At 35.8% G+C, this 13,870-nt stretch overlaps 1 protein-coding gene across 1 annotated transcript in view; it reads left to right on the forward strand.

Moving 5' to 3' along the window:
* The first annotated feature begins 3,649 nt into the window (after positions 1 to 3,649).
* Positions 3,650 to 13,870, forward strand: part of LOC122218502 (transmembrane protease serine 11C-like) — a 51,790-nt gene continuing 41,569 nt past the window's right edge. Inside the window, exons 1-2 of the mRNA XM_042936723.1 lie at positions 3,650 to 3,705; positions 12,414 to 12,532. Coding sequence (XP_042792657.1) covers positions 3,650 to 3,705; positions 12,414 to 12,532 — 175 coding nt within the window. The remainder of the gene's footprint in view (positions 3,706 to 12,413; positions 12,533 to 13,870) is intronic.

The following is a 13,870-nucleotide window of genomic DNA, read 5'->3' on the forward strand; positions in this document are numbered from 1 at the left end:
GAAAGTAACTTTATTTTTTTTCCTTCATTTCATTTAGGGACTCCTGGGTGGCTCAATCCGTTAAGTGTCCGACTTCAGTTCAGGTCATGATCTCCTGGTTTGTGGGTTGGATCCCTGCATGGGACTCTGTGCTGACAGCTCAGAGCCTGGAGCCTGTTTCATATTCTGTGCCTCCTTCTCTCTCTGTCCCTCCCCTGCTCATGCTCTCTCTCTCGCTCTCTCTCTCTCTCAAATAAACATTAAAATTTTTTTAATAAATAAAATGGATTCATTTAAAATTTTTCACCTGAAGTGTTAAAAGTGGCTATAAATGAATAGGGCCAAAAAATGTTTTAAACATTCCTTCATCTTCAAAGAAGATTACCATGTAAGCAATGATACATTAATGGGAAGGAATTAAAAGCTTAAAAAAAGGTGACACTGCCAACAATATCAATTTTCACTTTCACATCGTCTAGTTTTCTTCTAAACATATATATAATTTTACTTGGTTTCTAATCATGATTGTTGATTTGCAAACTGGCCCCTATACACAGAGGACACGGAAAGACGGAAGAGGCAGACCGCTCCAGACTGACTGGTGGACGGCACTTTTAAGAAGCAAGGGAACTTACATACAAGGCTTGTCTAAAACGCCAGGTCCGTGAGCAGATATGCACGTCACCCGCAATCGTAACAGTTTACCCAGAGGAATTAGCCTGCTTCAGCCACATATTCTCTCCAGAAATTCTCAACACATTATTCTCTCAAGGCTACAGCGTCAAAAATGGCTCCCACTGTGGGAACGGTGGACAGGAGTTACATTCCAAGGATGGGGGAGGGGTGAGGAGCCCCCAATTGGTCGCTCTCTTCCCAGGTCAACTGGCAGTCATGTCCTTTCCATGACCTCCTCTAACAATAATATCAAACTACTTTGCATCCTGCCTTTTTCACTTACACTTTACCTTTAACATCACTTTAAACTTCTAACCTTATCAAAAGATTTTAAATTTTCATTTAGTTTACACATCAATGTATCAGTTAATACTCATTTTAAAATTAGCTTTTAGGGGCGCCTGGGTGGCTCAGTCAGTTAAGCCTGTGACTCTTGATTTCAGCTCAAGTCATGATCTCGAGGTTCCTGGAATGGAACCACCCCCCAACCTGGCTCTGCACTGGGCATGGAACCTGCTTAAGATTCTCTCTCTCCTGCCTCTGCCCCTCCCCACAAGTGTTGTCTCTCAAAAAGAAAAAAAAGAAAAAAAATTCATTTTTAAACCTTTCCCATTTCAATTCTATAGTTGGTAGATTTTTAACGATAGCTTTTAAAGTGGACACAGCCCAGGTGGCCAGTTACATGCCTGGCTCTCGATTTTAGCTCCAGTCATGATGTCAAGGTTTGTGTTATGGAATGTTGGGCTCTGTGCTGACAGTGCGGAGCCTGCTTGGGATTTTCTCTCTCTCTTGCTCTCTGCCCCTCATCCTCTCACTTTCCCTCTCCTTCTCAAAATAAATTAAAAAAAAAAAAATTAAAAAAAAAAGATTTAAAGTGGACACAGAGTTGTAGCAAAAAAATACTTTTAGTTTTTTTAACTGTTCTAGTATACATGATCACAAGTGTTAGATATATAGAGAAGACACAAACACATAAAATTATGGAATGTAAAGGGAAACTTAGAGCTGTAACTTCATTATAACCTCTTTCTATGGGTCTTTGTTCTATATAATTTTTTAAAGCTATCCCCTATCTCTCCTTTATACTTCTAAACATCCCATTGCTTAAAAACTGAAACTTTTCTTAAAACTTCTTTTCTGTATAACTTAAAATGTCCCCAACTTTAAAGCTCACACAGATTTGCTACTCCAGCCAATACATTTTCATGCAATAAACTGAAGTATGCCTCCCACCAAAAGTAAATTTCTTTATCACGTCTCTCTTTCAAGCCCCCGTTCTGCCTAATGGTGGTAACTGTACACTCTATTCTTATTAGATTTCATCAATGCATGGTTTTCCTAGATAGTTTGGGGTTTTCTCAGGCAAGTTACCATATTCTTTCTCTTTATCTAAGTTTTAGGTATCCCAGCTTACATAGGGTCAAAGAATGGGGGCTGAGGAGCTGATCTACAGTTATTGTCTAGACTGTCCTTTCCAGACAGACACATTGGCCCATTTGGTTCGCAGGCATTATCAACCCTCCACACCTGTCCTCTCAGAGGTCTGGGGTCCCATTTTGTCTCTGATTCAGCCTCAACAAATCATGCTACTAACTGCTGGCACAGTTTTCCAACAGGTCAATCAGCTTTCTCACACATTTTCTGCATACTTCTTAGAAGCACAGAATAAATGGACCGCTGTCTGCCACCGCTCTCAGTCAGCACCAAACTCAGCAAAACTACTTTAGGGTCTCTCAGCCTCAGTACACTGTGAAATCTCTCACTTAAGTGCTTAACCATCATGATAACTCTGCAATGTGTGAGATCCCAGGAGATTATGAGCTTCAGGTGATAGAGCAGTATATTTTGAGAAGTCCACATGGAAAAAGTAAGGATTGAGCTAACCTTAAAGAATGAGTAGGATTTACAAAGACAAATGCGAGTGAGAAGAACATACCGGAAATTTTGAGGACATAGGCAAAGGCATAGAGTCTGGAACACTCAAATACAATTAAAATGGAAAATTTTAAAGTAAATATATCTGATCAAAGTCCTATTAATAACTGATAGAAGAACTGTCATTATTGTTCATTTTCATTCTAATGCAAATATGACTTCTCCGATTATCTTTCCCTTTACATGTTTGGGAAGAAAGGAGATAGTATAGGTAGAACAATGATTCTGCTTTATCATATAACAAGGTTGAGTCTCTTTAACAAAAACCTGTTACCCAAGGAAGACTTTTTTCCAGAATAACTAGTTTCTCCCTTACTCCTGGTCCCTGGCCTCTGGCAAATTTTCTCTATCGGGTGGTTAAACATTAGGATCTGTCCTATCTAGTCTCCACACCAAGATATAAATTGGCTGCTAAGAACCAGAATGCTATCCAAAACTTGGAAGATTACTGGTTAAATCCATATCTATTTTTAATAAAAATAAAATCAGCACCCTTTGGATTTTCAGGGAATGAAAGTGTTTTAATGTGTGCTATATTAGAATAGCAGTAAAAATTTCATGGAGGAATTCATGAAAGGATGATAATGGGTTGAAGGAGGCAAGACAATTATAAACTGGAGAACATTCAGATCCTAATGGAGGGTTAGAAGTTGGAGAGCTATTAGCCTTCTGCCAAAAAGCAATAAAGAAATCCCCACATCTTTGGAAGTGAATTTTAGTGAGAAGAAGCAGCCACTCGTCTCCAAATTCACAAAATGCAACAGTGAGTAAAGACTCACTGTCCTTCTCAGAGCAGGTGACCCTATTGTTCCTCAGTCACAACAAAAGAGAGTTTTAAATTTCGCCTTCACTTGGGTCATAGGATTATTTATGGAGCAGCATATACAGAGCTCATGTTTTACTAATATAAAATTAATTAGTAAATGTTCAGAAAGCGCTTTGAAGATGAGGCGTTTGTAGGAGTGCTAAGTATGATCATTATCATAAAACATAAAAGTTACAGGATTTCGTAAGCTAAATAGGTAGAGAATGACTGCCCCACACAGCACTGGAAGACAAGATGGCGCAGAGACAGGATCCTCGGAGACAGCACGTATGGACACCGCTGCAGCACAGGTAGGCTGAAGGCAGATGGGAGGCAGGAGGGTTTGCCATTGCTCCTCAGGGAAATTCTCTGAACGGACCAAATTAGTTAAAGTAATTTCATGTGTATCCTAAAATTATTTTTAAAGATAACCTTTTTATAAAAATAGGAGCAATATATATCCCAAATGAAAGAAAAACAAGGATGATTAAGATCGACAAATCAGGAGACTATAGATGCTGGAGAGGATGTGGAGAAATGGGAACCCTCTTGCACTGTTGGTGGGAATGCAAACTGGTGCAGCCGCTCTGGAAAACAGTGAGGAGGTTCCTCAAAAAATTAAAAATAGATCTACCCTGTGACCCAGCAATAACACTGCTAGGAATTTACCCAAGGGATACAGGAGTGCTGATGCATACGGGCAATTGTATCCCAATATTTATAGCAGCACTTTCAACAATAGCCAAATTATGGAAAGAGCCTAAATGTCCATCAACTGACGAATGGATAAAGAAGATATGGTTTATACATACAATGGAATACTACTTGGCAGTGAGAAAGAATGAAATCTGGCCATTTGTAGTAACGTGGATGGAACCGGAGAGTGTTATGCTAAGTGAAATAAGTCAGGCAGAGAAAGACAGATACCATGTGTTTTCATTCATATGTGGATCCTGAGAAACTCAACAGAAGACCAGGGGAGAGGGGAAGGGGGAGAAAAAAGTTACAGAGAGGGAAGGAGGCAAACCATAAGAGACTCTTAAATACTGAGAACAAATGAGGGTTGATGGGGAGGGGGGGGGGGAGGGGAAAGTGGATGATGGGCATTGAGGAGGGCACCTGTTGGGATGAGCACTGGGTGTTGTATGAAAACCAATTTGACAATAAATTTCATATAAAAAATAAAAAAGTGATAAATTTTAATCATTAGAATCCATTGATCTTGCTAATTTTTGTGAGACATCATTCCAGCAAAACTAAAGCATTCATGAAAAGTATGCTGAAACTGTTGAAGTAAAACTGGGGCATTTTACTTTTAGAAAGAATTTCATTTTGAAAATTGAAAGAATACAAGATAGTTATACGTATCTATTTCTAATGATGTATGTCGATAATAGAGACATTAATACTTATGTTCACAATAGGCTATTTTACCTTCAGGATGTGGCAGACAAAAGTTTTAAGTATTAATTTTTAATTATTGAAACATCACAATGCTTCACTGCTAGACATTTTTGCTGGTGTGATTTAAAATTTTAGCGGGAAACAAGAACAGGGATTTAACTTTTTCCCATTAGCTATGCCATATGCTCAGATAGCAGTTGGCCTGAAAAATCAAACAAATGGCCTGACTGGTTCCATGGTATACACAGATGAACAAATAATTTTTGTGTTTTGATTCTTAAGCTAATCAGATTAACACAAAGATAAATGTTCACATACGCATTGGTCTATACTCTAACAAGGGGCTTTGATAAACCCCTTGAGCCTGGCCCATATTTTTGATAAAATCTTTGGACAACTTTTCTGGTTGCACTATCTTGCCAACATCTAGATTCTAGGTGAACAGCTTAAGATTGTGCAGGATGTAACTTCACAATAAACAGCTTTAAGAAACAGTCATACATATTCACATTCATATTTAGCTTAATTAGCTATAAGGGAATCCCTGAAACGATTTCCAAATTGTTGCTGTTCATCCTCATGAGTTAACAAAAAGTCTAGTAAAAATGTTTAATCTTGGTTCTAATGTGTTTTATGCCCACGTTAACTCACCATGACAGTATGTGAGAACTGCTCCATAAACAGTATGTGAGAAATAATGTGTAGACATACTCTGGTTTCAGCCATTCAAAGAATTAATAATTTTTAGAGTACAACTCACCAGAAAGCCACTTTTTCTGAAATCGCTAAATAATCCTCAATATCATTACCATTTTGTTGTTATACCTGAATAGCTTCAGGACACACTTAGTGAATAAATAAAACACTTTTAAAAAATTAAGGCATGCTGCTGAAATCAAAACAAGTATTCTATTGCTCATGGTAACTACACCCAAGACCTGATTTCTGTCAAATAGGTAGTCTATTTTCAACCAACATTCCAAATAATAACACTTAGAAAAAATGGAATTTATATATCTGGCATTGTTTTTTAGAGGAATACTTAAATGAACTGGATATTGACAAAGTTTAATTTTCCTTTTGAATTCAGGAATACATACACATGCACAGGGGAAACTTCTCCTTCTAGAGATCAGAAAAGAACCCTCATCTTAACTCTAACCCTAAATATGCTGATAATCAAAGGACAAATATCTACCTGGAATGCTTATCTTCCCTAGGTTTGAAGGGTCCTGTAGAGAAAATACTGTCTTACATGCCCTCTTTAAAATTAGAAAACAAGTGTGGGTATTTGTAAAGTCCCTTCCAGTTCTAAAAGACTACATGTCTCTCATTTTAGGAACTTTACACTGAGAGGAGTTTCAAGTCAATCTCCCTAGTAAACAAATTCTTGTTTACAAGAATCACTTTTTATATCAGCTTATAGACTAACAAGAGGAAACAACAAATAAAGCATATCTGTGTATCTATAGGTTCAATTATTATACAATTGCCAATATCCATTTTTTTTAACCTACAAAAGCAGCAGTTTTTAGATAGTTCAATCTATTAGAAGGGCACAGTGGGATGAATAGAAAATATACTCCAACTTTTTGCGACCAATTTCATACTACAATTAACACATTTTCATTGAGGTTTATTCCATGGCAAGCTGTGTTGAGTAAAATATACAGATATATATGCAGGTATGAAGGAAGATGCTTTAGGATAACATACTCATCTATGGAAATTAAGCTACCAGGTTTTACCATATAATTTAGTCATTTATCTTTTCCCCCAAATTTTAAGCACTATTCTAGACTCAGTCAGTTGGTCAGATTGTAGATACTTAGAGGGAAACATTTTCCATGGTGTAGTGTCTTTTAGGGATTTTTATTTTATTTTATTATGAACCAAAACTGCTCATAAGCATCATACTTTCATAGAAATATTAAGATATAGATTTTTATGTGCAAGGTGAAAACCTAACTTAGACAGAATATATTTAAATGGTCAAAGTAGTTTTTAAGTAAAATGAAACTTCTAAAAACATGAGACTTGGAAACTTCACCTGCATTGGATATCTAGTTAATATTATCTCTTTAGGAAGTATCACCTATTCAGGGAATGACATTAACTAACTAAAAAAATAAATTTTTGATAGGTATTTGATTCTGTTTTCCAGCAAAAATAAAATCAATGTGGGTATTTCAAACTAATCAGGATTTAGTATGGTCATTTCAATGCATATTGATATAAATATATGAAACACACATACACACAAACATAAGCATACATAGAATATTATACACAAGGGTAAAAACAAAAAGTATATAAAATACTAAATATATAATATCAAGTACATAATATAATCCAAAACATTATTGACTGAATTGTGTCCCTTCAAAATCATACGTCAAAATCTTAACCCCTAGTACCTCAGAATCTGACTGTATTTGGAGATAGGGTCTCTGGAGTGGTAATTAAGTTGTAAGGAAGTCATTAAGATGGGCCTCAATCCAATGTGACTGGTATCCTTATAAGAAAAGGAAATTTGGACACAGACATACACACAGATGAAAGACCATGTGAATGTGAAAACCATGGCCATCTACCATCCAAGGTGGGAAAACTCAGGAGAAACCAATTCTGCCAACACTTTGATCTCAGCCTTCTGGCATCTAAAACTGTGAGGAAATAAATTTTTCTGTTTAAGCCAGAAAAAAAAAAAAATTAGGACACACATATATACAGAGGGAAGACCATATGAAGACACAAGAGAAAACCAGTCATCTATAAGCCAAGGAGAGAGGCCTCAGAATCTGCCAAAATTAATCTCAGACTTCCATTCTCCAGAACTGTGAGAAAATAAATTTCTGTTGTTGAAGCCACCCAGTCTGTGGTCCTTTGTTAACCAGCCCTTGCAAACTAGTACTACCAGTATATTGCAAACAAGCATATAGCATAAAGTACATAAAACAAAACTAATATTTTACAGTTCCTGCAGTTCACATTTATTAGTGATTTTGTTCATCACTGTATATCCCTTGCCTCGCACAATGTTTGGCACATAGAAAATACTTAATAAACATGAGTACAATAAACTACTTAATTTCTAAAAAGGCATTTCCTCCACACACATTCTGTGTGTGCCAAAGAAAAACATTTAACAATATTGAAACATGGATGCATTAGAATAAAGTTGCCTCCCAATTCATAAATACTTTGATAGCTTATTTTAAAAGCTTTTATTACTGTTATTCTCTTACTCAGTCTAACTATTGTTTCCAAATTGTGTATGTCATCTCATGCCTCTAACATTCATGAGTCTATGAATAATGATGAATAATCTCCTAGAGCTTTTTAAAACTGTTTGGATTAAAAAGGTATTAAAAGGCAGGTATTAAACATATTAAAAAGGCAGGTATTAAAAGGCATTAAAAGGTATTAATGTATTAAAAAGGCAGACTTTAACCCTAAAATACTCATAGTTACCCTAAATGTAAATTATCTAAATATACCAGTAAAAAGACAGATATTAACAAAATAGATTAAAAAACATAACCCAATCATATGTTGTCTGCAAGAAACTCACTTCAAAATAACAATAAAGGCAGGGGCACCTGGATGGTTCAGTCAGTTAAGCGTCTGATTTCAGCTTAGATCAGGATCTCACAGTTTATGAGTTTGAGCCATGCATCAGGCTCTGTGCTGACAGCTCAGAGCCTGGAGTCTGCTTCAAATTCTGTTTCTCCATTTCTCTCTGCCCCCCACCCCCACTCAAGCTCTCTCTCTCAAAAATAAACATTAAATAAATAATAACAATATAGGCCACTTACAATTGCACCAAAAATAATACCTAGAAACAAACTTAACCAAAGAGGTGAAAGACCTGTAATTCTGAAAGCTATAAAACATTGATGAAAGAAACTGCAGATGACACAAATGGAAAGATATTAAATGCTCATGGATTTGGAGAATAAATATGGTTAAAATGTCCATAGTACCCAAAGGAAACTACAGATTTAATACAATCCCTTTCAAAATACCAACAACATTTTCACAAAACTAGGACAAAGAGTCCTAAAATTTGGACTAAAATATGGAACCACAAAAGACCCTGAATAGCCAAAGCAACCTTGAGAAAAAAAACAAAGCAGGAGGTATCATAATCCCACATTTCAAATGTTTTACAAAGCTGGCTGAATGAAACATGGTACTGGCACAAAAATAAACAAGTAGATCAATGGAACAGAATAGAGGGCCCAGAAATAAACCCATAATTATATGGTCAATTAATCTTTAACAAAGGAGACAAGAATATGTAATGGGAAAAAGACAGTCTCTTCAACAAATGGTGTTGGGAAAAATGGCAGCTACATCCAAAAGAATGAACGTGGACCACTTTCTTACACCATACACAAAAATAAACTCAAGATGGATTAAGGATCTAAATGTGAGACCTGAAACCATAAAAATCCTAGAAGAGAGCACAAGCAGGAATGTCTCTGACACTGGACATAGCAACATCTTTCTAGATATGTCTCCTAAGTCAAGGGAAACAAAAGTAAAAATAAACTACTGGCACTATATCAAAACAAAAACTTCTGTACAGTGAAGGAATCAATAAAACTAAAAGGCAACCTGTGGAATGAGAGAAGATATTTGCAATGACATATCCAATAGTGTTAGTATACATCTCAGCAATTAAAAACATTGTTTTAAAGTACTATTGATATATGCCACAACCCGAATGAATTGTCAGAGCATTTTGCTGAGTGAAAAAAAGCAAAAGCCAAAAAGTTACATATTGTAGGACTCCAATTATATAACATTCTTGACATGACAAAATTATAGAAAAGGAGAAGAGACTAGTGGTCGCCAAGGGTTAAGGAAGGTAAGGGGACCTAAGGCAAGTGGGTGTGGCTATAAAAAGGCAACACGAGGGACCCTTGTGATGGAAATGTTAGGTATCTTGACTATATGAGTCTAAATACCCCAATTGTGATACTGTACTATAGTTTTGCAACTTGTTACCATTGAGGAAAACTCGTAAAATGTACAAGAGATCCCTTTGTATTTCTTACAACATATGAGTCTAATTGTCAGAAAATAAAATGTTTAATTAAAAACTTTTAAAACACAAATACACAAACTTCTCTTCTTCTGAGGTATTCTATAAGACAACTGACCCAGTGCCTTCGGTAAATCAATGTCATGAAAAATTTTTAAATGAGGGCAGAGTATGGAAGCTGTTTTAGATTTTAAAAGATAAGAAGTATAATAACCAAATGCAATGTGAAGATTTTGATTTGATTTTTGTTCAACAACAACAACAAAAAATTGTAGAAGACATTTTGAGGACAACTTAGAGGTATTTGAATATAAACTTGGTATTAGAGCCTGAGGAATTATTGGTAATTTCATTAGGTATTACAATGGTCATGTTTTTTAATACCTTTATTTTTTTATAAAGAAAATAAAGTATTTAGGGATGAATCTCATGATGTAATAACTTTTAATTAAAGTGTAAATAACCACTTTAAAACGTTTCAAAAACAAATGAAATATTGTAAAATGTTCACAGTTCTTAAATCTATGTGATGGATATATGGAGGTTTATTAAACTGTTCTGTTTTTAGGCATATTCAAAGTTTTCCATGATAAAATACAAATTCTCTTGATCCCATTTCCTTCACTGTGTATAGTCCCATTTCTTTATCACCTTTTTCAGCAAAATCTTTTATAGAATGGTCAGTGGTCATTGTCTCTAGTCACTTTACTTCCATTCTCTTTTGAAACCACCTCTAACCATTCTCTTCCCCTTCCACTCCTAAAACTTCATGCATCAAGGTCATCAATTACCTCTATAATGCTAATCCAATGGTCCATTTTCAGTGATCATTTCCTCATCCTGAGCTATCAGGAACATTTGACACAGTTAACCTCCTTCCTTATGCCTGACACACTTCTTTTGGCTCCCAGGACACCACTTTCTCTTGCTTTTCCTCCTACCCTTGTTAATTGCCCCTCTCAGTCTCCTTTGCTTGGTCTTCCTCTTCTCCCTAATTTCTTAATATGAGAGTGCTCTAGTGACCATGTCCTGGTTTTCTCTATCTATACTTACTCCCTTGGTAATCCCTTCTAGTCTCAGATACTAACCTATATGTTGAAGAATCCTAAATTTATATTACTAGCCCAAACCTCTATCTCAAACTCCAGACTTGGATATCCAACCTACATCTCCATTTGGTTGACTAGGGGACATCTAAAACACAAAATGAACAAAAGTGAACTCATAGTCTAACCCTAACCCTCAAAACTTGATAGATCAACAGACTTCCCACGTTAGTTGAGTTTAACTCCCTCATCAAGCTAAAGAACTGAAAACCATCTCTGACATCTCTTTTCTACTCATATTCCACACCAATGCATCCATAACTCCTACCAACTCTATACTCAAAACATATCCAAATTCAACCCCTTTTCATTTCTTCCACCTCTACCACTCTGGTCCAAACCAACATCAAATTGTGCTTGAATTATTATAATCATTTCCTATCTTATCATTCTGCTTTCATCCTTGCCCTTTATAATTTACTTTCCACAAAGCAGTCAGAGGGATCCCATTAAGAAATTAAATCATATTGGGGCACCTGCGTGGCTCAGTCAGTTAAGTGTCCAACTTCGGCTCAGGTCATGATCACAAGATTCATGGGTTCGAGCCCTGCATCAGGCTCTGAGTTGACATTTCAGAGCCTGGAGTCTGCCTCAGTTTCTGTGTCTCCCTCTCTCTCTGTCCCTCCCCTGCTTGTGTGCTCTCTCTTTCTCTCAAAAGTAAATAAACATTTTTAAAGGAAATTAAATCAGATCATATTGTTCTGCCCAAAGCTCACATTTCACTCAGTTAAAAGGCCAAAATTATTACAATGACGCACAGAGTCCTATATGATGTGGGCCTTGGAACTTTTCAGAATTACTGTCTTACTACTATTATCCTCATTTGCTGAGTCAGTCACAGTGCCCTCCTAACATGCCCTTCCAGGAATATCCTATTCTCATAGCCTTTGCAAAGTTGTTCCATCTGCCTGGGACACTCCAGAAACCTGTATCACCAACAACATCATCTGTTCAAGTCTACTCGGACTTTACCTTCTTAGTAGACCTAACCTGACCACTCTAATACCACATCCTGCCACTACCATCACACATACCCTCCCACATTTCTGATCTTTAACTAGCTCTACTTTTCCTATAGCACTTAAGATCTTTCTAACAGTTATATATCTTATTTATTAATCATACTCTACGTTGGTTATCTCTCCTCAGTAAAATGTAATCTCCATAAGGAAAGAGATCTTTGTTCCCGTTACTATGCCTAGTCCATAGAACATCTATAAATATTTGCTAAATGAATATTTTAGGATTACCATTATTATTCATATGTGCTAAAAAATAAGCAGGCCAAATATTATATCTACTAGTTCTACATGTTATTTTTCGAGTTCAGCAGTCCATTGAATCCATAAAATAAAAGAATCCATTTTTATACTTAACGTCAAGTCCATACTATTTCTTAGAGTGTCCCATATCTTGCTCATATTAACACTTGCTTTTCCTGTACCTTTCTATTCAGAGGAACAGAGCCAAACACAAAAATGAAACTCACAACATGTGGAAAGATTACCCTGGGTATCTTAATGCTGATTATTGCTGCAGTAATCATCGGACTCATTGTTTACTTTGCCACTTATGGTAAGTAGTCACTGTGTCTGACTTACTAATCACACAGAATTATTGATTCCATTATTGGGAAAATTATGAATTTTGAGAATGGAGGAAGGAAAGAAGTCAGACAAAGTTATGTAGCAGAGAGAATTTCTTAAGTTTAACAGCATTTACTAAAAACTGTTGTTTAGTGACTTTTGGCTCAGGATATTCTAAATGCAGAGATTTGGTGTATTCTTTTTTTAATTCCAGCTAAACTTTGGGTTCTGGGAATATGTTGATGAATAAGCCACAGTTCCTCCCTCTGTTGAACTTATAACATTCTGAAGAGATAATTGATGAGTTAACAAACATAAAAGCCCCTACACTGTGGGATTCTAAGCTATTTTGTTTCAAAGCTTATAATATTTCCCTCATGGAATATTTTCTTCTCATAAAATTCTTCTTAAAAAACTATAATATTCCCTACTATTGAGGAATGTAATTTAAAAAGTCAATACAAATACAAATTTTTATTAACTTTGCATAAAATAGGAAAAAAATATGGGATCCTCAAGATCAATCTTTCTTAAATACAGAACTTTATACCAAATTTGCCATGTGCTGTTCTTGTCACTTTCTTTAACTATTTCCTAACCTCTTCAAGAATGAGGACCTTTTTATAGAAAAATATTTTTTTTACATTCGCACAATAGAATACTTTGTTGACATAATAAAGACAACTATAAATTTAGCAATTCTTTTAAAATTAACTTGTATTTAATTAACTACATCTACCTATGTCTGAAAATCAGTAATATGTACAAGAATCATCATTTTTTAAGTCTAGAACAATGGCTGGTGTATACATAAATATTTTTCCCTAGAACCATCTTCTGTTATCACCATGCTGCTATCCTATGTAATTCATGGCTCATAAATTGGGTACCACTGCTTTAGAACAGAATAGTATTTTCTGAAAAAACACACTTAGGAAAAAAACTGTCTAGCTAAGTAAACAACCATTTCAGTTTATAAGGTGAAAAGAATTTCCATAGAGAAAATAGAGTTGTACACAGTGGAGTAAAGAGGCCCTCTCCCCAGAAATTGTTTATACTGCTATACTTCATCTTCCATACACACCCTTCCTAGACACAGACTGTGTGAACATGATCCTTGGTAGATTGCAATGCCAGCTGCTACCAAAGCCAGGCCAAGAGTCAGAGTCATGGCATATGCTCATAAATCCTTGAATAAGATTTGCTCACTCAAGACATAGACACAGAACCTGCTGCCTTTCATCAAAAGTATGAAAGTGCCAGAAACTAGAGAGAAGAAAAGATATTTAAAGAGGTTATCTTTGGAGGTAGGTATGCTGTAAAGTTT

Source organism: Panthera leo, chromosome B1 (assembly GCF_018350215.1).
Source record: "Panthera leo isolate Ple1 chromosome B1, P.leo_Ple1_pat1.1, whole genome shotgun sequence".
Lineage (NCBI taxonomy): Eukaryota > Metazoa > Chordata > Mammalia > Carnivora > Felidae > Panthera > Panthera leo.